This window comes from Erinaceus europaeus, chromosome 4, assembly GCF_950295315.1.
Source record: "Erinaceus europaeus chromosome 4, mEriEur2.1, whole genome shotgun sequence".
Lineage (NCBI taxonomy): Eukaryota > Metazoa > Chordata > Mammalia > Eulipotyphla > Erinaceidae > Erinaceus > Erinaceus europaeus.
Window position 1 is genome coordinate 153432761 of NC_080165.1, and position 25567 is coordinate 153458327.

The 25567-nt window shown below is 42.9% G+C and overlaps 1 protein-coding gene across 1 annotated transcript; it reads right to left on the reverse strand.

Moving 5' to 3' along the window:
- Positions 1-19670: 19670 nt before the first annotated feature.
- Positions 19671-20940, reverse strand: FUT9 (fucosyltransferase 9). The gene has a single exon (XM_007536459.3). It carries the CDS (start codon positions 20936-20938, stop codon positions 19859-19861), a length of 1080 nt encoding a protein of 359 aa, XP_007536521.1. The 5' UTR covers positions 20939-20940; the 3' UTR covers positions 19671-19858.
- Positions 20941-25567: the final 4627 nt, after the last annotated feature.

Consider the following 25567-nt stretch of genomic DNA (forward strand, 5'->3'; position numbering starts at 1 on the left):
ATACTAGTTTTTTTTTTTCCCCCGAGTCTGAATTCTGATATGCAGGTGGATCCAAGTTATTGTCTGGGGAGATGATGTCATGGCTGGGAAAGGGACAGAAAGCTGGATCATGGAAGAGAGTAGCTCCCTAATATGGGAAAGGTGTATAAATATTGTTGACTGTAAACCCCATCGATTTGATGTGATCTGGGGCCCATATTCAGCTTAGGAGCCTGTGTGCCCTCTGCATCCCTCTAGATCTGAGCTCACATTCTGTGGTCATGAGTAGGAACGTTCCAAGCTGCCCCAATATCAGGACCCATCTTCCTCAGGTGTAGCATAGAGTATGTTGTCCAGCCTCCCTTTGGAGGATGGAACATTCTCTACTGTTGTTGATCCAAGTTGAGGGCAAGGTCCTATGGGGGCCCACAAAGGGGTCTGTTTTGTTGTTCCTGATAGAGATGACCAGTAACAATGGCGAGAGGGATTCGAGGTCTAGGCCCATCATGTCTGTTTGGGAATCTCAGGACTCCCCGATTAGGGCCCCAGCTGATGGGTTGGCCTGATAGTGACTAAAGAGTCATCGTTAAAGTCTGCCAGTCTCTTGTCCTTATTCAGCTTTTGCAGTCCTTGCTTTGATGAGGTTAGCTTTGGAGTGAGGGAAGAATAATAGGAAGTAGGAGAGGAGGGTCTCTAGGTCTAAGTAGACACTATTTTATTATGAACTTGATACAGACTCACTGCAGACTGTTGTGCACTTTTGCTTTCAGGTATATATTTTGTCCCAATTTATGGATACATGTGAACATCTGCCCTATCTTATGGGACCTGGTCTATATCTAGGTTTGGGGACTTTGTTAGGAAGTGAACCACCTGGAATGGAATTAGAGTGTACTATGAAAGGAAAGGTCTCACCAGAGTAATGAGGCTGAAGGGTTGACATTCCACGCCTGACATCTCTGGACACAGTCTGAAGTGAAGCATGCTGGGGTGAAGACTTTTCTTAAGTAACTGGAGAAACATGAACTTCTGGTGCCACTCGGGCTTCGTGTATCCAGCTCCCATTTGCCGCCAGCCCTGTTGCTGTGCCTGCCTGTTCTGGGGCTGTCTCCATCTTCACACTGGGCCAGCCCTCTGCCTCCAGGCTCACAGCCCACTCCCTTTCTCCTCAGATGGCCAGGTTTTTCTTATGATTTGAGAATTTGGATTTATTCATTTATTTCCTGCCTGTTTAAATTTTGGGCATGCATCTTACATTTTAGTATCAATTGATTACATTGTGACCACCAGCAGAAATCAAATTTCTTTTCAACCCTATATGACTGACCTCCGCTACCTGTTTTAACCCTTAATGTTTGTTTATCTGTTTTTACCAGAACGCCACTCTGTTCTGGTGATTGGTGGTACTAGGCATGAAACCTGGAACCTCTCACATGCAAGTCTGTACATCATTACTGTATCATCTCCCTTTCTACCTATGGACATATTATTATTATTATTGCTGAATAACAAGTGCATCTATTTCTTCATCTGAAAACTGGTGTTCATATTTGTTATTCTGGTGACTAGCTACCACCTTGGGGAGGCCCTGTACTTGTGGTATTGATCAAAGATAGAAGGAGGCCATGTTTCTGATGAGACCCAAGTCACTGTGAGTCTGAGAAAGGTTAATTTCCACACTAGAGCAACCCATGAGCCCTGAATATGGGTTTATCAAAGTAGTTTTCTCATCTGTAAAGATCATCTGTTAGTACATGAACTATAATTTCTTATGGAGTCCATGAGGATTTGGGAAAAACACATCTAATCATCTGGACAAACGATTCAGTCCAGTGTAGCATGATGATAGTACACAGGGGCTGGGCAGTGTTGCACCTTTAAGCACACATGTTACCATGTGCAAGGACCCAGGTTCGAGCCGCCCACACCCCAGCCGCAGGGACCGTCACAAGTGGTGAAGCAGGTCTGCAGGTGTCGTTCTTTCTCTCTTCCTCTATGTCCCCCTCTCCTCTCAATTTCTCTCTGTCCTATATAAAGAAAAAGAAAAAAATGGCTGCCAGGAGCAGTAGATTTGTAGTGCCAGCACAGAACCTCAGTGATAACCCTTGTGGCAATAACATAATAATAAAAATAATAATAATTCATTAGTCATATATCTGATAAATCATTTTCCAGTTACTCAAAACCCAGTATTCAAGTATTGGTATTAAATAACAAATTTATTGATGTATTGCAGAACTGGGGCACTATTTGACCACTCTGGCATTTCTTCTCCATTCAGATACTGATGGCAGTACATATATTTACATATGTAATTATATTATTATCTTTAATGGGCAAAAATGCACGTGTTGGCATGTAGTGATCTCGTCTCACTCATCCACACGTAACTACCCCGTTTTCCTAAGGCACGAGTCTCTTTGCATAACCATTCATTATGCTACTTTCCCTGCCCACTACCCAATTTCCCTAATACCTTTTATTAATAACAATTCCTTTCCGGAGTCGGGCGGTGGCACAGCGGGTTAAGCACAAGTGGTGCAAAGCGCAAGGACTGGTGTAAGGATCCGGGTTCGAGCCCCCAGCTCCTCACCTGCAGGGGAGTCGCTTCACAGGCGGTGAAGCAGGTCTGCAGGTGTCTGTCTTTCTCTCCCCCTCTCTGTCTTCCCCTCCTCTCTCCATTTCTCTCTGTCCTATCCAACAACGATGACATCAATAACAACAATAACTACAACAACAATTGAAAACAACAAGGGCAATAAAAGGGAAAATAAATAACAATTTAAAAAAGATTCCTTTCTCCATTTTATGTTCTGAATTTCCTTTGTTATAAATCAGCTGTTTGTATATATGTAAACATAAAATAATTTTAGACATGACAGCATGCTGAGAGTTGGTGAGAACTTTCTTTGCTGTTCTTCAGTCTTTGGGCATCAAGCTTGGGTTGTTGACACTGTTTTGCTAGACACACACATGTGTCCAGGGCTCTTCAGATGGGCGTTTCTGATTTCCCTGCGTACAGCCCGAGACACACACCTAGCAAGGGGAGATGAGAGCCTGTGCTTATGTGCCAATTACACTGTCAACCACTAGCCTCCCAATAAAAAAGAAGAAATACATATGAAGAAGAAGAAATTGGTCAGAACAGGAAGAACTTGACAATCAAACTAAATGTTGATTAGTTCATTGGTTTGGATTGATTCATACTACAGGTGTTATCAGTGAAAATTTATGAGCGCACATGTTTCTCTTTCTCTTTACCTCTCTGTACCCCCTTCTCGTCTCCATTTTTCTCTGTCCTATTAAGAAAGAAAGAAAGAAAGAAAGAAAGAAAGAAAGAAAGAAAGAAAGAAAGAAGGAAAGAAAGAAATGAAATGAAATGAAATGAAATAAGGTCACTGGGAATCATGGATTTGTTGTGCCTTCACCAAGCCCTAGCAATAACGCTGGTGGCAATAAAAATAAGCAAACAACTAAATAAACAAATAGGGAGACTATAGGAAGCTTTGGTGTTGTGTTTCTCTCTCTACCTCATACACATATATATACACACACATATTTCTCCAAAAGTCAACCAGGTGCTGTGAGGTTCTACAGCACAAAACAGTTATAGAGCATCTTTTCTATCATACAGATGCGACACTTCGGTGTATCTTAAGGTTACTGAGAGAAATCAGGTAGAAAAAATTCAGAGGACTGTAGAGAATTGGATATTAGAGGCCTCTGACTCAAAAAGAACTCCACAATGGCTGCAGATTCTTTGAGAGTTTGAGTCTAGAGGCCTGAACAAAGTCGACCAGGAGAGTAGCTGGGCCAGTGGAGATTGGAGGACGCAAAGCAAGATGCAAAGGGCCGGCAGACGCTCCTGCTCTCAGCCCACTGGCCGGCCTCCGGCTTCTCCCCAGAGCCTCTAGGTACTGGGAGTGCAGGTCCCAGACTGCAAGCCGGTGGAAAGAAAGGAAGCAAGAGCCCAGTCGTTTGCATGTGCTTACTGTCGTCTCCTGGTATCTGTGATGAATGTAAATACATCGATTTAGTTTCCCCATTTCTTTTCAATGTGTACAGGGGGATCTGGACTGCATGCTTGTGAAAGTGATCTTGAGCAAGAGATGTTGGATGTGAGCATCACCAATAACTGACACAACTTCACACTGAGATTGAAACCTTTTATTTTAGATATTCACATTACAGGAATTCATTAGGCGGGAAGAGAACATTGTTATTTACACATTCAGTGCTCCAGTGGCAAGTCAGCGAAGAACTCACACTGAATACAGTGGATATGACTGAAGGAAGAAGTCTCTTCTTACACACACAGTCTCAAATCCTTTATACATCTCTTTCTGCCTCAAGATCTTACAAATTGCTGAAGCGACTGCCAAGTGCCGAGCATATTTTCACAAAATAACTACATCTCACACAGTGTATTTATAAGTCCAGACATCTGTGGGTAGGGGTTCACATTGTGATGACGTACTTAAGGGAGGGAAATTTCAAAGAACATCTCCAGCTTAATTTGTGGAAAACAAAATTTTTCCAAGAACAGTTGAACATAAAAATTTGCTGTGACATTTTGCCTTTCATAGTTGATGAAAATATTTACTTAGCTGCCATCATGTGGTCTGTTATTGACATATGGAAAGGAGAAGGAAGTTACATGGTAGCTGCCTGAGAGTCCAGATGAGTGTTGGCCCCCTGGACCGGACCCCCGGCACCCTGGCGGGAGAGTGGGCCGCCACCCTGAGGACCCACTGCCCTGTGGATGGGTGCTTCAGCGCTGGGTGTCGAGGACTCAGCTGCCTGCGTTTTCACCTGGAGTAGTGCGTGCTTCTTAATCATCCTACTAATTTCACTTCTTCTTCTAGCGTTTGCCCTTCCACTAAAATTGAACTCGAATGAGCCAATATCTGAAAATGAATAAATAAACAAATGAACGCACAGAGTCCCCACCGTTTTAATAGCACAGCCGTGAAATCCCCTTCCAGCAGGGCACATGCTTATAGCGGTGGTTTTAATCACCAGATGCTGAGTCTCGCTCTATGACGATGAAGGACTCATTGCCTAAGGGCTTGGGAGCTTGTCTGCACGTAGTGTGTTTGGAAATGAGCCCTTTCAGGAAATCAAGTCTACTTTCTGAAAGAGAACACAAGCAGAGTCTCACCCGGTGACTTGGTTTCTGTTCTCAAGGCTACTGCCGAGTCTCAGTCTACACAGGCTAGGTCTCTACAGGCAACATTCACAGTCTCTACACACCTCCCCCCCAATCACTGGAAAATTGTCTGCTTTTTTTTTCCTGTTTGTTCGTTGACCCCTACCAGGAACACGCTGGCCATGTACCCTGCTGAGCACCCTGTTACTGCCACACTCAGTGCTGCGCAGACCGGGCTCAAGAACGGTTTGTCGCACTGGCAGCGGTGTTATAGTGGCGGTGTACACAAAGGACACACTACAGCTGACGGTTCAGAGTTGCCGGAATGCTGCCGGAATCAGTTTCACAGTATGGAACTGATGGAGAGGTGGTTTTTGTCACACTTTCATGCTTACTAATAGTAAGTGGCTATACAATAAAGTGTATTATTTGCCAACAAGTTATTTTATTTGTTGCATTTTATTGCCAACAGTAAACTCCAAGAAGAAAGTTGGGGGAGAGGGGTGTTTACCAGATCATGCGGCTAAGTTAGAAAAGGGACGTCCGCAGCATTGTCTGCTGACTCACGGACACTCAGAACATTTTCACTTTCCTAGTGTTTCAACGGGACTTCTGAGGGGAAATGGACCACGCACCGGCCTGGACCAAGCCCCAGTGTGAGCCAGCAGTGCAAGTCTCCGGAAGGTGGCATGACTCACCAAGGCATGCGCTGTTTTCACCTAAGATGGTACGACTTGACTATCTTTATATAATTCCTAACCCGTCCTATTTCAAATGTGCACTGACTACTAAAATAAGATTTTAAAGAAAGCCTGATGTTGGATATAAAATAATCATGTTTTCTCAAGTGTGGAAAAATACTCTACAAAAAAATAAGTAGAAAAGTGATTTCTGATTAATGTGTGATTTTCATCTATAAAAATTTAGATGGCTAATCTAATTAGTGTGCTTACAATGACCCTATCAGGTTTGCATCACAATGATGCACAGATAGACAGACAGTTAATAACAATAAACAACTATTAGCACAATGCAATTAAATCCTTATCAGAAATAATGAGCCTAAAAACTGTACATTTGGCATTTAGATTTCAGAGAGCCTTAAGATTCTACTTAAATATGACAATAGTTCAAAAATCACATTACATTAATAAAACATATAATACCATTCAAGTAGTTCATAAATTATCAACAATTCACATATCGAGTAGAATTGGCACGATTTTTTTTTTTTTCAGTATAGTAATTCTGATCTTCTGTTGGGTAGATTAAAGTACCTACCAGTTCATGTGCTGGGCTTGTAAAGAGTTCAAAGTTCCACTTAACGACGTCAAAAGGCATCGGCAAATGTGTCTGAAAGTGCTCCTGGGGACAAGAGCACAGAGCAGCAAGCACGCTAGTCCTGCTTCCTCTGGACGCCCCACTGCACCTTTCTCCCTTAGCAAAGAGGCCACCACACCCCTGCCCTCAGCGCCACTCCTCCTCAGAGCACACAGAACAGCAGCAACACGGCTCCATGGAGGAGACCCAGCAGACGGGCAGTGCGGGAGAAGGCGTGGAGGTGCATGCCTGAGATCAGCAGCATCGAACCAGTTGTGACGTAGAGAAAATCCACTCCAGTCCAATGGCAGCTGCAAACTCCGTGACCCAGAGAATCTGGGTTCTCATTCTGAGTTCATTCCTTCTTTTGTTGTCTGTGCTGTTCTTCTCTCTCTCCCTCTTCTTTTTAACAGAGCACTGATGAGCTCTGGCTGGCCAGAACCTGGGACTTTGGAGCCTCAGGCATGAGAGTCTCTTTGCATAACCATTATGCTGTCTGCCCCTCTCTTTTCTAGGACTGTATGAGCTTGACCATTCGGACTCACTAGCTTCCCCCCCATTTAAAGGCCTGTGTTATACATAATGCCTTTTGAAGTCAGAATAAACCACATTGTTTAATGAAAATGATACATTTCAATAATCCATATAACTAAATGCATTTCTTCCAAAAAACACAATGTTTTAGACATACCTTTAAAAACACTACTTTTATATATTGTGACACTTGAAATATTAACACTGACTGACCAAATCAGCCTTAAAAAAGGGGGAGGACGAGCACAGGAATAAACATACTGTTTTTGAAGACAGCTTGAGAGTTTTATATTTTTACTTGAAGAAAAAAGTTGTCATTATTTTCACTTTTTTTTTTTTTTAACAGAGCCCTGCTGAGCTCTGGCTTATGGTGGTGCAGGGGACTGAACCTGGACCCTCAGAGCCTCAGGCATCAGAGTCTCTTTGCATAACCATTACACTACCTACCCTGCAGGAAAAAATTTTTGTACGTTTTAAATAAACTCTTGCTCATAATCATATTTCCTAATTACCCTTTGATTTACTTTTAGTAGCTTATAAAATATTTGAGAGAGAGTGTATGTCATCTGAAAAAATGGAATCTTCCCGTTTTACAAGACAGCCAGATAGTCTTGATCAGTGTGTGAAGCAGCCAGTCTCAAACAGTCCCTACAGTCATGTCTCCTGTCCGCAATGGTGGTGAGATCTCTCCTGGACAAGACGGTTTCTGTCAGACTGTCTCATCTGAGGAGAGGTCCCTAGCGAGGCCAGCTCAAGACGGGAGTGAGCTGTCGTGATTTTGGCCTCTACCTCTGACACGATCAGTCGATTTAATCTCGATTCCATCTCTGCAGAGACTGCTCTGTGCTTCTGACACATAATCAAAATGGAGTTCAGCCACAAATAGTCACCACAGGTCAGATCCCTCTCTACTGAGGTCACTTTTAAAAACTGTCACATAAAAGTTGCTATTAACTTTTCACCATAAAATCTGTGCAAAGTTTCATATCACAGACTTCACACACAACCAATTCAACAACTTCTTTACCAGAAACTCAGACAAACGATGGTGATCTTATGATGCGTCTATAATAACAAACATTTCTCATGTTTTTTAAAAGTGGCAAGATCAAGAACTACTAAAGGATAATTCTGAGGGGCTGGTTGGTGGCGCAGCCTGTAGTGTGTGAGTGAGGACTGCGGCCCCCACCTGCAGGAGGGTAGCTTCAGAAGTAGAGCTGCCTCTCTGCAGGTATCTCTCCTTCTCTCTCTCTCTCTCTCTCTCTCTCTCTCTCTTTCATTCTTCAGAAGGAGAGAAAGAAAAACAACAAAGATGACCACAGAGAACAGTGGCATCATGAAAGGTATTAAGTCCCAGAGGTAGCACTGGTGGCAAAAGTAAAAAAAAAAAAAAAAGTTTGAATATCATTCATTTTTCTAACTTAAAAATTACCCCGATACTTCTGTTTAATTTTCTCACATTACAATTCAGAAATCATGCACATGAACAGATTATTTATTTCAAAGAAACTAACAATTAAAATCATTAAAATAACCCAGCTAATGGTTATCTTATTTCTGCACCACTAAGCAAATAGATTCCATTTTACTGAAGTTATACACTAACATTTGCATAAACATTTCTTTATTTAATGATAGAGATATGCAGTGAGGTGCCGGAGCACTGCATGAAAGCTTCTTCCCACGTGACCGCTATGCTGCTGTTGCCTCCACAGCCCTAGGCCATGATATTTCTTAATAACGTTCACATTTGTTTTACTTGAGGAAAAGTAGATGGAGGGCCCGTAGTGGTGCAGCTGATTGAGGGCTAGTCTTACAGAGCACAAGGACGCGAGTTTGAGCCACCGGTCCCCTCCTGCAGGGGGAAAGCTTTGTGAGTGGTGACACTCAGCTCTCACCTCAGAAACAAGACCTGGCCCAGCTGTGGGCTTCAGAACCACTGGAAAGACCCCACAGGTGAAACAGACATAGGGTTTCCTCTTACAGGTGTCTGTCCCTCCCTATCTTCCCTTCCCTCTCAATGTGTGTCTGCCTCTATCCAATAAATAAACAAAGGTAATAATAAAGCAGATGGAGACTCGGATCTGTTTCCTGCCTTAGAACATTAACAAACTTCGTGGCTAAGGCAGTGTGGTGGGTCAGCTGAACTGGTGGGTTAAGTCAGTGACAGTTTCTAGATGTCTTTCCTTATCGGCAATGTCTGAGGATACTCGTACTGTTCTCTCCTGTGACTTGAGTTATACCCACTGACAAGAACACGTAACTTGTGGATCGCTCAGCACAGGGAGGGAAAATGAGGTCTGCTTCGTTCCCAGTTACTGTATGGCGTGGTGCATGGGCTTAGTAAGGCAGACAGTGCCTGCACACTGCCACAGCCCGCTTCCCACACCCGTCTCCTTCCTTACTCAGCAACAAGAGAAGGCATGGAAGCATGCTTCCCACTGTATTTGTTGGTTTCCCCTCTCTTTAAAATTTCCTTTGGGTTATTTGCATTTGCAATCAATCTTATAAACTCTGTACTTAATTCTTCAGATTTCTAGAGCTAAACTTGTGCAAACAGTTTTACATTCCTCAGCATGGCATTTTATGGACTATACTAATGAATCAGCTAGCTGTCAAAGTGTTATTTACTGCGTGCGCGCGCGCGCGCACACACACACACACACACACACACACACACACACACACCAGGAATACACTACCTCTAGGTAGAGGTGCTTGCAGGTTGGAAGGGAAGATAAATCTAGTAAGCTGTACATGAGTGGCAGAGCTGGGATTCAGTCATAGATCCGTAGCAATTGAAAATCCATGTGACATGTCTCACTGATAACCCCCAGTGGCAAAATACTTTCCCACCCACTAAGTGAAGAATTTTGGCCCTGGGGAAAAAAATCTTACACGCATACAACAACTGAGCAGATCGTGGAAGCCTAAGACTCTATATCTGGAAAGGGTGCTAGTAACTGGGTATCTCAGTCCTTCACATGGTAACATACAAATGTTCAGGGAAGGCCTAAAAAGAGGACATATTTGTCAGGTTACGCAACTTCTTTTCCAGGCCAGAAGCTGGGTGTCTTCCTTATAGTTGGACAGCTCACAGAGGAAGCCCTATGTCAGCATCACCTGTGGGTCCTTTCAGTGGTCTAGAACCCACAGCTGCCGCACCAGGCCTCGTTCTGGTTTTGAGGCGAGAGTTGGGCAGCTGCGATTTGCTGATCTTCTCCGGGTGAGTCAGGTGAGCATCAAAGCCTGGGAAATATTTCTAGAGATATGAGCCACTCGCCACTCAAGAGAAGATCTAAAAGGCCTGCACCAAACCAAGAGATGAGACAGTGCTATGTCCACGAAACAAAGGACAGAGAGGGCCTGGGGCCTGGCCGTCTCACACCACGCAGAGGAGACATTTTCCTGTGGGCCTGGGGCCTGGCCGTCTCACACCACGCAGAGGAGACATTTTCCTGTGGGCCTAGGGGCCTGGCCGTCTCACACCACGCAGAGGAGACATTTTCCTGTGGGCCTGGGGCCTGGCCGTCTCACACCACGCAGAGGAGACATTTTCCTGTGGGCCTGGGGGCCTGGCCGTCTCACACCACGCAGAGGAGACATTTTCCTGTGGGCCTGGGGCCTGGCCGTCTCACACCACGCAGAGGAGACATTTTCCTGTGACAGGGACCAGCCTCAAGCCGCTGGTCCTCAACTGCAGGGAAGAGGCTTCCTAAGCAAGAAGCAGGGCTGCAGGTGTCTCTCTTTTCAATTTTTCTCTCTGTCTCTATCCGATACGTAAGAAAAATATCAACAAAAAAGAATAGGAAATCTTTGAATCTTAGAGTCTGGGAATATAACGGACATTTGGGAAGCTTCTTGGGAAATTAAAATAAGGAACCATACATCATTTGAAAAATTGTCTGGGGATTTTTTTTTTTTTTTTTTTAAATAAAGATCCTAGCTCTTACCTCATAACCAGAAAGAACGTATTAACATTCTTTCCAATGATTCTGACTGCTGCTGATGCAAACAGTCCCAAAGACATGTATGTGCTTGGAAGCCTGTCTCAGGGCGGTTCAAAAACTATGGCATGAAGTAGAAAAACTAAGGTGTTGCCTTCAGAGAAGAGTTTTTACTGGTCTAGCTGAAGAAACCCCAAGTGCTTGGAACAGAAGTCTGGGCTTCAGTGTTGCTCTCTTTCATTGTCCTGTGGAGACTGGCTATGAGTCTTCCTGGCCTCCCTGAGCTTCTCGCAGTAAAAGAAATCTTAGATCGTTGAGAGAAGAGCCTGTATGTCGTAGAAACAGGTAAACGGCTTTAAAACAACAGTCAGGATAAGACTGACGTGCTGCAGGCGGCTAAAGCTTCAGTGGCTAGATGAAAATCTAAGGTTAGAGACACAGAAATAGGAAGGGTTAAGGGACAAGCTAACTGAGGCCCTTGCTTTGCCCCAAACACTGACTCAGGATCTTCCCACATACTAGTTTAAATATTGCTTCAGTTTTATTTCAGGAGAAATGAATGTAAAAATGTATTTTTTGAGATCATCAAAGCTTGATATCATTGGAATTTCATATTTATGTATATATCAATTTAGATCTTAGATAAAAAAGTATTAGTGCTGGAAGGCAAGTCTTAAGAAGGGTAAGTGGCTTTCTTAAAATTACAGCTTGTTAAATAACCCCAGTGAGAATTATCCCTATTTCTGGCTAAGCAGGTATATCTCAACTCTATACTGCTCTACATAACGGTTGTGAATATGAGTATATTCAATATGAGTCACAGAGAAGATACCCTGATAGAGGGGAGCTCATCCACTTGCAAAATGCTTTGAATCTCTGGGTGAGAGAGACCAAGAGCACATCAGTAGAAGCTGACTGACAACTTCAGTCCAAAGAGGTGCGTCGGGGGTGAGGAGCTCAGCCTCTCCCGTGCAGAATTCAGTGGCGACAACATGCACTCCACTCAGCTCGCACTGGGTCCCTTCCTACTAGCTTCCTGTCCATTTGTATCAGAAACACCTGACAGGGTAATGATTGGATAAAATGTTTACTTGCTCCAAATCCCTTTTGAATCTTTGAATAATGTTTCTTTGGGGAATCACACAATACAATTAGACAAGTAACTAACGCCTAAAATGTCCTCCTTTTGCATCCAAGAAGCAAGCCAGCTAATTAAATAAATATCATACCCAACTGTCAACCCCCAGATCTCAAACTATGTTACACATCCACTGTAAAATAAACACACTGACCAGTGGAATAGAATTGAGTCCAGAAATAAGCACCAACACCTAGGGAGATGTAATTTTTGATAAGGGAGCCCAAACTACTAAATGGAGAAAAAAGAGTCTCTTCAACAAATGGTTTTGGGAAAATTGGGTTGAAACATGCTGAAGAATGAAACTGAACCACTACATTCCGCTAAACACAAAATTAAACTTCAAATGTATCAAGGACTTAGATGTTAGACCAGAAACCATCAAATACTTAGAGGAAAACACTGTCAGAACTCTTTTTCATCTAAATTTCATATGCATCATCAATGATACAAGTTCAACTACAAGGAAAACAAAACCAATGGAACTAAAACAAACTGAAGTACTTCTGCACAGAAAACTCCTTATAGAATGGGAGAAGATTGTTACATGCCACACATCAGATAAATGGCTAGTAACCAAAAGATATCAAGCACTCACCAAACTCAGCAACAACAACAAAATGACCCCATCCAAAAACCAGGGAGAGGACATGGACAGAATATTCACCAAAGAAGAGATTCAGAAGGCCAACAAACATATGAGAAAAATGCTCCAAGTCACTGATTGTCAGAGAAAAGCAAATCAAGACAACAATGAGATACCACATCATAAAAGGTAGCAGCAACAAATGCTGGAGAGGTTGTGGGGACAAAAGACACTCCTGCACCGCTGGTGGGAATGTCAGTGGGTCCAGCCCCTGCAGTGAGCAGTCTGGAGACTCTCAGAGGCTAGAAGGGGACCTGCCCTGTGACCCTGCAATTCCTCTCCTGGGGATAGATCCTAAGGAACCCGACACACCCGTCCAGAAAGATCTGTGTGCACCTGTGTTCACAGCAGCACAATGTGTAACAGCCAAAACATGCAAACAACTTAGTTGTCCAAAAACAAGTGAGAGGCTAAGAAAGTTGTATATAGATACACAATGGGATACTACTCAACTATTAAAAATGATGAATTCACTTTCTACATCACATCTGGGATGGAGCTTGAAGGAATCCTGTGAAGTGAGATCAGCCAGAAGGAGAAGGATGGATCTGGGATGATCTCACTCAGGGACAGAAGCTGAGAAATAATATCAGAAGGGAAAACACAGCAGAAGTTGAACTGGGTTGGTGGACGGCATCACAGTAAAGGACGTGTGGGCGGTTTGTCAAAGAAGACTTTCAGGACCTGGTTCATGATTGTGGTGGAGGATGAGAATGCTTTGCCAAAAACTGAGATATCTTATACATGCACCCACAACTGTGTTTACTGTAAACATTGGTCCCTCAAATATATATCAAAATTTGGAGAGGTAAACTGCACCTGCAGAATAATCGAAGTGGACTTAACAAAGGTGGCATTACTTTCTTACAGGAGGAAATACCGATACAGTAACTTTGTGCATGCATTACAGAATATGCACCTCCTATTTGTCTCATCTGAAAAGAAAGAGGAAAAATGAAGAACCCTTGGAAGTAGTAACAGGTGTAGGTGTGACTTGGAAAGGAAGTGAAGGCAGAGCTGGGAAGCGAACGGGAGCAGAATATGAACCCGCATCTACGACGTGGCAGAAGGATGGAAGTTTCTGCTGGAGGGGCTGGAGGCACGGAGCTTGGTGGTGGGATGCTGTGGAGTTATACCCTCACTAACTTATACTTTTTAAAATAGCTAATATTTTTTCAAGGATAAAACAAACAAAAAAAAGAAAGTAGGTAGGGAAAAGGACATGAATTACATAAATACCTAATTCTCTCCAGATTTAACCTCCAATTGGAGGCAAAGGTTTACTAGCTCAGCAAGTAACATTCTGTCACTTTTTGTCACAAATGTTCAGAATTTTCTAAACCACTTCTACAGAGAACATTTTCATACATTGTAGAATTATCAGGACTTACACAGTAAATATAATAGTTTGTCATGTCTTTGTTTTTTCTGAGTATACTATGTCTTACCATAGAAATTTTAATGTATTATTATTAATAAGGCATAGCATAATTTACATTTGTATATTCTTATTAGAAAGGACTAAAATAATGATATTTAAATATTTAAATATCAATCCTATAGTGACTATATTTATGCTTTCAGCTACTGAAGTTAATAGGTTATTGACATGTTGAAATAAAACTTTCCAAATGGTTTATTCTCTTCTTCACAATTTATTCCCAGGCATGATTACTTGCTTTTATAAATAACTGCAAGCCAATTTTGTCAAATCAATATCTTTCACTGTGAGCTCTCCCTGAAATGATCGCAATCCATAGGATTTATTATAGGAGTGGCTGAGAACCGGGCACCACACTGAGGGGTACATCTCACTTAATATGTGCTGAAAATTCTTTCCCTTCTCTTAAAGCTCAACTCCTAAAACCTTTAAAGCAGAAGAAATGCTAAGAAGTCCAAAGCTATGTTTACTTACAGCTTTCCAAAAGCCAAAGTGCTTGCACTGCCGCACAGATTATTACTACTCCAGCCACCCCAGGACCAACCAGCCAGGTTCAGAAACTGCCCCAGATGTGCGAGAAGGCGAGAAACAGGTGAACAAGAACACGGCTCACGAGGCCCACGAGCTCAGGTGCAGCCCGCGCGATGCCAGTATGACTATTTCTAGACTACTATTTCTGAATCTAGTTATCAGTAGCTCATAAGTAAGATGATGGGACTGAACTGTGAATTCTGTTACAGTTTTGTCAGTCACAGTACCCACAGACCTGACTCAGAGTTGAAGGATTCAGTTGACTCATTCAATTTTGCACTTCGAAAGCAGGAAACATATTTTTCTGGAATCTGGTAATTAGTTTTCAATACACAGACACTGAAATATGCAGAATCAGGGACCAGGCACCTGGTTAAGCACACACATCACAATGCACAAGGATCCAGGTTCAAGACCCTGGTCCCCGCCTGCCGGGAGGAAGCTTCACAAGTGGTGAAGCAAGGCTGCAGGTGTCTCTCTCCCTCTCTATCTCCCCTTCCCCTTTCAACTTCTGTCTTTATCCAATATGAAAAAATATTTAAAAAAAGAAATATGCAGAACCAGTTATTATTATTGACTTATCTTAGACCATACAGCCAGCACATGATTATAGTAACAGCCTTAGGAAAAAAAAAAAAAGCACAGGATTTGTACTTGCAAAGACAGCTAATGTCCTCAGGTTTCTGAGACCTACATGAGGTCTTAGCATCCTTCACAGAAAAGATGGATCGTCATGACATTGGGCACATTTTCCGCTTTTGAAGAAAGCAAGTACTTTCTAACTATGCTAGCAATGCATCTTCCTTAGCTTCCTCTGCGTACTGTGAGTCAAGACACAGGCCAAAGCAAAAAGCAAATGTAAATGAGAGAGAGCGAGCGAGGGAGAGACAGAGAGAGAGCGAGAGAGAGCGAGAGAGTGAGAGAGAGCGAGCGAGCGAGAGAAAGAGAGAGAGAGAAAGAGAGCGAGCGAGGGAGAGACAGAGAGAGAGCGAGAGAGAGCGAGAGAGAGCGAGAGAGAGCGAGAGAGCGAGAGAAAGAGAGAGAGAGAAAGAGAGAGAGAGCGAGAGAGCGAGAGCGCGAGAGCGAGAGAGAGAGCGAGAGAGTGAGCGAGAGAGAGCGAGAGAGAGCGAGCGAGGGAGAGACAGAGAGAGCGAGAGAGAAGAGCGAGAGAGAGAGCGAGCGAGGGAGAGACAGAGAGAGAGCGAGAGAGAGCGAGAGAGCGAGCGAGCGAGAGAGAGAGAAAGAGAGAGAGAGAGAGAGCGAGAGAGAGAGCGAGAGAGAGAGAGAGAGAGAGAGCGAGCGAGGGAGAGACAGAGAGAGCGAGAGAGAGAGAGTCAGAGAGAGAACGAGAGAGAGCGAGAGAGAGAGTGAGAGAGAGAGTCAGAGAGAGCGAGAGAGAGAGCGAGAGAGAGCGAGAGAGCGAGAGAAAGAGAGAGAGAGAGAGAGAGAGAGTCAGAGAGAGCGAGAGAGAGCGAGAGAGAGCGAGAGAGCGAGAGAAAGAGAGAGAGAGAGAGCGAGAGAGAGCGAGCGAGGGAGAGACAGAGAGAGCGAGAGAGAGAGTGAGAGAGAGAACGAGAGAGAGCGAGAGAGAGCGAGAGAGAGAGAGCGAGAGAGAGAGAGAGCGAGAGAGTGAGAGCGAGAGAGAGAGAGAGCGAGAGAGAGAGCGAGAGAGTGAGAGCGAGAGAGAGAGAGAGCGAGAGAGAGAGCGAGAGAGAGCGAGCGAGAGAGAGCGAGAGAGAGCGAGCGAGGGAGAGAGAGTGAGAGAGAGAGAGAGAGCGAGAGAGAGCGAGCGAGGGAGAGACAGAGAGAGCGAGAGAGAGAGTGAGAGAGAGCGAGAGTGAGAGAGCGAGAGAGAGAGTGAGAGAGAGAACGAGAGAGAGCGAGAGAGAGCGAGAGTGAGAGAGCGAGAGAGAGAGAGAGAGCGAGAGAGTGAGAGAGAGCGAGAGTGAGAGAGCGAGAGAGAGAGTGAGAGAGAGAACGAGAGAGAGCGAGAGAGAGCGAGAGTGAGAGAGCGAGAGCGAGAGAGAGAGCGAGAGAGTGAGAGAGAGCGAGAGTGAGAGCGAGAGAGAGAGAGCGAGAGAGTGAGAGAGCGAGAGAGAGAGAGAGAGAGAGAGAGAGAGCGAGAGAGAGAGAGAGCGAGAGAGAGAGAGACAGCACTCCACAGGCGTAATGCTTCTTGACCGGTGTGCTGACAAGAGGGAATGTGGAAGAACCCTACACTGTACTAAACGAGGGAAGAAGGTCTGCAGTTGAGAAACCAGGAGCATCCATTTCCTCTTGATGAGACGGTGCATGAAGCTGCCCTCGGGCACAGTGCGCCTCAGCGTTGGCCCAAAGGCGGCCCTCACTAGCCCAGGATTTGAGGGGCGTTTGCGGTGGTGAAGGCCCACTACTCACCTCCTCTCAGGGCGTGACTGACAGGCCCCCAGGCAGTCATGGGTGAAGAGAGGAGACTGGGCTCCAGAGGTCCTCCACACAAAGCCAAGGTCTTGGTCCACAGAACTCCTCCTCCTAGGAGGCAGTCAGCGTGGTGAGGAGCACGCCCTGTGAATTCTCATCGGAATTCAGCATCTGATTGAGTTGTCCTCTCTGACTTCCACTTGATGCAGAAGCTCGTGGATGTGAGTTCTGCTGATCTGAACGCACAGTACTGTAACCCGCCGAGTCCAGCCTTTATCGCACTGAAGGAAGCCTTGGTGATGAGGCCTCTCTCTCACTTTCTGCTTCTGCCTGTCTCTAAAATGTAATGACAGGGGCTGGGGAGACAGCCTAGTGGTTATGCAAAATGCTTTCACACCTGAGGCACTGGGGTCCTAGGCTCGGTCTCCAGCACCACCATATGCAGAGCTCTGGTGTGGCCGTGTCTGTCTGTCTCTCTCTCATTAAAATTAAATAAATGATTTTAAAAAATAACTAATAGTAATGCAATTATAATAATTCACAGACAGATGCAAATGGGTGTCTTCGAATTATTCTAATTATTTTGATATAAGGTATGACCTAAATAGAAATAAAAATAGAATTTCTTCAGAATAAGAGGAACTTAAAATATTTTTTCTAGAAATATCCTCTTAATCTTCCATATTAGTTTTCAATGTGATAGTTCTGGACAATGAAAGAAGTTGATAAATTGATAGTACTTGAAGGAATGAAAGTTAAAATGAGAAAGGTAGACAAAAGTCGGTCCCATCAGAGTCTTATGTTTCATTGTAAAGAATGTCTGTTTAAATTCTAGATCAGCATCTGATTGAATTGTATATATTAAAAATTATATTCATTTTTATATCTTAGAACTGTCTATTTTCAAATATAGAAGAAAAAACATTTGCTTTGTCATTAGTGATGACTGGTTATCACTAACTACATGGTTCTACTTAATATGATGTATTGATCTTTTTAAGAATTCCATAGCTCACTCCTGTTCCTCCCTCTCTCCCTCCCTCTCTCCCTCCCTCCCTTCCTTCCTCCCTTCCTTCCTTCCTTCCTTCCTTCCTTCCTTCCTTCCTTCCTTCCTTTCTTCTCTCTCTCTTCCTTAATTACAGGCAAAGAAGCCAGAGAGAGAGAGAGAGAGACCACAGCACCACATCGTCCTTCAGTGCGGCGGGGATCAGGCTCGAACCTGGTGGTGCCTGTGACAAAGCAGTGCGCTGTAATGGTGTCAGGCAGTGGCGCACCTGGCTAAGCACACACGTTACAGTGCGCAAGGATCCAGGTTCAAGCCCCTAGTCCCCACCTCATGGGGGAAAGCTCCGCGAGTGGTGAACTAGAACTACAGATACCTCTCTGTCTCTCTTCCTCTCTGTCTCCCCTTACCTCTGGATTCTGTCTTTATCCAATAATAAATAAAAATATTTTAAAAATCAAAACACAAAAACAAAACAGTACACTACAAAAGTTCCAGGGGATGTTTTCCTTGAAGAATCTCTAATTGTCCATCTTTTCTCACCTTTATTCTCTGCTTATATTCATTTCATAAACTTATGAATTCTGCAAAAACTTTAGTGTAGTGGTAGCTTATTTTGGGTCTGTAAAATTCTGAGGGCCAAGGTTATAATAGGAATATAAAGTATTATTTCCAGTTAGTTCTTTCATAGTAGAATTGCTGCTTTACTGAAATGAAGGAAAGTCTGGCCATGGATTTTACTTGCATTAATTTATCCCTCAACAAATAGTCATTGAGATCTTACTCTATATTAACCTCTGAGTTTCCGAGACTTTAATATGCTTAATGTTTACTATCTGATGCCTCAATGATAAAGTCATTCTTTTAAATGATGGGTTAAGCCTCTCAAATGTCAAATGTATTCATTTGCTCATTTTGTAAAAAGAAACAGTTTTAAGAATTGGAGCTTCAGAAAAAAAATACTTTGCATTGATGCCATTAAACTTGTCCATGGATGTACTGTTTGTAACAACCCCTTCTGTCACTATCTGAGGAGGTCACCTGCCTCACTATAATGGTATTTGCAGGATCAGGAAGAGGGCTGCCTTCGATTTTCTGAAGCTACTGGGATTATTGGCCACGTACTGAAAATTACAACAAATTGGATATTTAAATACTTGGATGACTGAAGATCATGAGAACAAGTGAATGCATTTGCAAGTCAAGTTCATGAAAAAAAAAAAAGATGTCTAACAGCTTCCTGAATAGAAGAGTTCTGCTTCACTATCTCTCTTATTCACTACATGAATAATTCCACCTTCTCAGATGTGGTAAACAGGTAAAAATAGATCAGAGAGAGACAGTTATGCATTTTCTTCAATTTAGAACTCAAAAGGGCTAGAATTCAATTACAAAAGCTTTTCTGCTATTAAATCCGGCAAAGCTGGAGCCGGAGATTATATTTAGTGAAAATAGTCTCTATTTTCTACTTGAAGATGTGCCTCTTTAGTTTTCAAATATACTTGACGATTGTTCAATGTGGAAACAACTGCATACGCTTACACACAATGGGCAACTGCAACAGTGCCAAAAGACCAGAATGTGTACATATCAGAGCAAGAATAAATCATTGCCAGTGCACGATTAGCTATGTACAGGATAATTTAAACCCAGTGGATTCTGTGCTAATGCTGATCTTCTGAAAATATACATACATCTCTCTTCTCATTCTCACACCTTGAATGGCATTTCGTTACAATAACTTGCCAAGTGTGCAAATGACAGAAAACTTTAATTCCAAAACCATTTCTCTAGATTTCCAACAGCTTTATATTCCTGGTGCCTTTTGACGTGGTCACAAGCTAAGCAAGCGTGTGATTCCCAGAACCGTGGAAGATTCACCGAGAAATCCTTTCTCCAGCTAAAGTAACTAAGATACAACTTATTGTTTCTGTCCACCTCCTTCAGATACCTGGCTAGCTCGCTGGGGGAGTTATAGTCTTCCACGTGAATGAACGAATCTGCTGGGATATAGTTCTCATAGTTTTCCCTGGACGGTCCTAGAACAACAGGGACGGCGCCGGCCAGCAGCGCATTGTAAAGCTTTTCCGTAATGTAATCTTTGTGGATGGAGTTTTCAAAGGAAAGATAAAATTTGCAAGTAGATATGGTAGGAATCAGGTTTTTGTCATTCAGATACTCCCCAAACGCTTGCCCGAAGGTGTGGATCTCAATGCTCTTGCTCAGCTCGTTGTAATACTTGACCCGGGCGTGTTCGGGGTTCCAGTTACTCACAACCCAGCACACCAGCTTCTCTTTGCTCGGCACTTCGAACACGAAGGAGTTGGTGCTCACGGACAGGAAGCCGTAAGGCACTTGAATATCAGAGTCTCGGCGGTAAGTCAGAGTTAAGTTGAACAGGTGCTCGATGCCGCTCTTCTGGGGAGTGTGAGTCGGTGACTCCAGATTCATCCAGATCCATTTCTGGAAGGGCGGCCTAGCCTGCGGAGGCAGGTTGGTCAGGTCCCAGCTGATGTCCCGGTGGTGGATGAGAACCGCGTGGGACTTGTTGTACAGGGAGCGGTCGGTGGTGAGGTGACACCCGCGGATGTTGAACATGGCTTGGCAGGAGGTGAGGTCAAAGGTCTGTCCGAACGGCCACACCCAGATGAGAATGGTGGTCTCGTTGAAATCGTCTGTTTTTGTGGAGAAGAAGTTTTTCATTTTCAAGACTGAGCTGGCCGACTCCATGGGGCTGAAGACCCAGCTACTGGTGGGCTTGATGTAGAGGAGCAGACATGCTATGAAGCAGCCCAGGACGGCACAGATGATCAGAAATGGCCGGAGAATTCCTTTGGATGCCGAGGTCATTATTTTTTCTGAGAAGCACAGAGGAGTAGGTTAATAAGAGAATCTCGTTATTCGAATGTCTGAGCTGAGATAAACAAGTATGACATCCTGAGACACACCATGGCCTCCTCTTGGTATCGCCTGCTACCAGAGGATGAAGCCGGGCCAGTCAGACTGGTGACTGCCCAAACCATTAAGCCACACTCTTCCATGCACACTCAGGCTCTGCTCAGCAAGTCACAGAAACACTAAAAGTTGCTGTGGTGTATTTGCCAGTTTATTTTTGTGATTTTTCTGGTTTCTATCTTTTACTCTATAAAGAAGGACTTCTTACTCCTGAGTCAAATGTAGAACAGTGTTTCTTAACAACACCTTAGATGGTGCAGTCAACTGTCTTACACACACATACACATACACACATGCACAGGTTCAAATCTATATCCTTGAGACCACACAGTTTTGGAAAGCACTGGTCATTAAAAAATTAATAATAATACTTAAATAATACTTGAGGTTGGGATGTCAGGCTGAGCTCACATGCCACAAAGTACAATGCCCTGGGTTCAGGACCTCAGTTCCCGTCTGCAGAGAAAAGCCTCATGAGTGGTGAAGCAGTGCTGCAGGTGTCTCTCTCTCCTTCTCTCCCTCCCCTCCCCATCCTAATATTTTCTCTAATAATCAATAGTTCAAAACATCGGACACATCTGGTGTCAATTAGTGCCAAACATTGATCCAGCCACTTATGTTAACGGTAAAGCTACGTACAGATGGTCACTTATCAATCTCTGTATCTAAATGTAAACATACATTGCTTCATTATACCCGTTTGGTGGATGAAAAATAAACAAAGATACAAAATGGCTAAGAATTTTCCTTGTTTAGCAAGTGAGAGGGAAGGCTTTGACACCCAGATTAGCTGGCACCAGAGTCTGGACATTCAATCACTACATTTTATGATCACACACTGAGGTTGTAGTCAGAAGAAGAAATTATTTTTATGGTATTTGAATGTAATCTACACAGAGAGCTCTGTTTCCCCTTCACGTGCTGTGTGTCCACTGGCAGAGTATTAACAAGTAAGGTGTAAGTTGCACACATGAACTACACACACACACACACACACACACACACACACACACACACACACACACGTCATTTCTGCGTATGTCATTTCCCAGGTCACTTTGCAGCTCAGACAGAGGTGGAAAGAGGGGAAGGCCACAGCTCTGGAGCTTTCTGAGGTGTTCTAGCACCTTCCTGGCTCCTGGGCTCCAGAGGCTGCTGCCCACCTGACAAGTCACCTGACCCACGTGCAAGTCACATGACCCACACAGTGGCAGTCACAATGGGAGAAGCATGCTCTGCAGTTGTGTCTAGCACTGCTTGCTTCCCTGGTCCCAAGGCATCAAATGGACGTTCGAGTATCAGTTCTGAGCATGTAAAATATTTAGAGACTGCATATTAAAAACAAGTCAGATAGTGTGTATGCACGCAGCTGTTTCTTCTGTGCATTGAGTTTATAATCTGAGGTAACTAAAGTCGTAATGGGTGTAAATATTCCTGCCATGAACAAAATCTTCAGTTCTGCTGCTTTTTAATTTTTTTTTTTTCTGGTTAGGTGCCTATCTTTTTTTAAATTATTTATTGGGGAATTAATGTTTTACATTTGACAGTAAATACAATAGTGTGTACATGCATAACATTTCTCAGTTTTCCATCTAACAATACAACCCCCACTAGGTCTTCTGTCATCCTTCTTGGACCTGTACTCTCCTCCCCACCCAAACCAGAGTCTTTTACTTTGGTGCAATACGCCAATTCCAGTTCAGGTTCTACTTGTGTTTTCTCTTCTGATCTTGTTTTTCAACTTCTGCCTGAGAGTGAGATCATCCCATACTCATCCTTCTATTTCTGACTTATTTCACTTAACATGAATTTTTCAAGCTCCATCCAAGATGGGCTGAAGACGGTGAAGTCACCATTTTTTACAGCTGAGTAGTATTCCATTGTGTATATAGACCACAACTTGCTCAGCCACTCATCTGTTGTTGGGCACCTGGGTTGCTTCCAGGTTTTGGTTATTACAAATTGTGCTGCTAAGAACATATGTGCACACAGATCTTTTTGGATGGGTGTGTTGGGTTCCTTAGGATATATCCCCAGGAGAGGAATTGCAGGTCCATAGGGCAGGTCCATTTCTAGCCTTCTGAGAGTTCTCCAGACTGATCTGTACAGATGTTGGACCAATTGACATTCCCACCAGCAGTGCAGGAGGGTTCCTTTGACCCCCACAACCTCTCCAACATTTGCTGCTATTACCTTTTCTGATGTCTGACATTCTCACTGGAGCGAAGTGGTATCTCATTTTTGTCTTGATTTGCATTTCTCTGACAATCAAAGACTTGGAGCATTAAAAAAAATTTTTGGAGCATTTTTTCATGTGTTTCTTGGCCTTCTGGGTCTCTTCTGTGGTATATATTCTGTCCATGTCCTCTCCCCATTTTTGGATGGGGTTATTTGTTTTCTTGTTGTTGAGTTTGGGAAGCTCTTCATATATATTGGTTATTAGACTCTTGTCTGGTGTATGGCATATAAAGATCTTCTCCCATTCTGTGAGGGGTCTCTTGGTTTGGGTACTGGTTTCTTTTGCTGTGCAGAACTTTTTAATTTGATGTAATCCCATAGGTTTATACTTGTCTTAGTCTTCTTTGTAATTGGATTCATTTCACTGAAGATGTCTTTAAAATTTATGTGGAAAAGCGTTCCAACAATATTTTCCTCTGAGTATCTGATAGTTTCTGGTCTAACATTCAAGTCCTTGATCCACATGGAATTTACTTTTGTGTTTGGTGAAATATAGTGGTTCAGTTTCATTCTTCTGCGTGTTTCAAACCATTTTTTTCAAAACCATTTGTTGAAGTGACTCTGATTTCCCCATTTAATAGACTGGGAACCTTTGTCAAAGATTAGATGTGCATAGGTATGGGGGCTTACTTCTTGGCTCTCAATTCTATTGCACTGGTCGGTGTGTCTATTCATGTTCCAGTACCAAGCAGTTTTGATGACAGTGGCCCTATAATACAGTTTGAGATCTAGGAGTGTGATGCCTCCAGTTCTGTACTTTTTTCTCAAGATTGTTTTGGCAATTCTAGGTCTTTTCTGGTTCCAGATAAACATTTATAGCAATTGTTGTATTCTCCTTAAGAATGTGGTTGGGATTTTGATGGGGATAGCATTAAATTTGTATATGGCTTTGGGTAGTATATTCATTTGATGATGTTAATTCTTCCAACCCATGAACATGGAATATCTTTCCACTTCTTTGTGTCTTTTTCAATTTCTTTGAGTAGTGACTCATAATTTTCAGTATACAAGTGTTTTCACTTCTTTGGTTAGGTTTACTCCTAGATATTTGATTGTTTTTGTTGCTATAGTAAAAGGAACTGATTTCTGGATTTAAACTTCTTCCAACTTAGTGTTTGCATAGAGGAATGCCACTGACTTTTGAATGTTAATTTTTCACCCTGACACCTTACTGTATTGCCTAATGATTTCCAAAGGCTTCTTGCTGGATTCTTTAGGTTTTGCTATGTATACTATCATGTCATCTGCAAATAGGGAGAGTTTGACTTCTTCTCTTCCAATCTGTATGCCTTCAATTCCTTGCTCCTGCCTGATTGCTATGGCAAGAACTTCCAACACTATGTTGAATAGTAATGGTGATAGTGGGCAGCCCTGTCTAGTACCTGATCTGAGGGGAAATGCTTCCAGTTTTTCAACATTAAGTATGATGTTGGCTGTAAGTTTGCTATATATAGACTCCACTATCTTCAGGATTTTTCCATCTATTCCAATTTTTTGTAGTGTTTTGATCATAAAGGAATGTTGTATTTTGTCAAAGGTTTTCTCTGTATCTGTTGATATGACCATGTGGTTTCTGGTCTTGCTTTTATTGATATGGTGTATCACGTTGACTGATTTATATATATTAAACCAACCTTGCATGTCTGGGATAAACCCACTTGGTCATGATTAACAATCTTTTTAATATACTGTTGTATCCGGTTGGCTAGAATTTTGTTCAGTATTTTAGCATCTATGTTCATCAGAGATTTTGGTCTGTAGTTTTCTTTTTTGGTTGTATCCCTGTCTGCTTTTGGTATCAAAGTGATGTTGGCTTCATAGGAGACGGAAGGGAGTATTCCAGTGTCTTCAATCTTCTGGAAGACTTTTAAAAGTAGAGGTATTAATTCTTCTTTGAAGGTTTTGTAGAATTCATTTGTAAAACCATGTGGCCCAGGACTTTTATTTTTGGGAAGATTTTTAATAACTGTTTCAATTTCATTGGCTGTGATGGACCTGTTCATGTTATCCACTTCATCTTTACTTAGTTTTGGAAGTTCATAGGCATCTAGAAAATTGTTTTTTTTTTTTCCGGGTTCTCTATCTTGGTGGCATATAGTTGTTTATAGAAGTCTCGCATGATATGCTAAATTTCTATGGTGTATGTTGTGATATCTCCTCTTTCATTTATGATACAATTTATTTGGGTCTTCTCCCTTTTTGTTTTGTGAGTCTGGCTAAAGGTTTGTTGATTTTGTTCACTCTTTTGAAGAACCAACATTTGCTTTTGTTGATATTTTGTGTGGT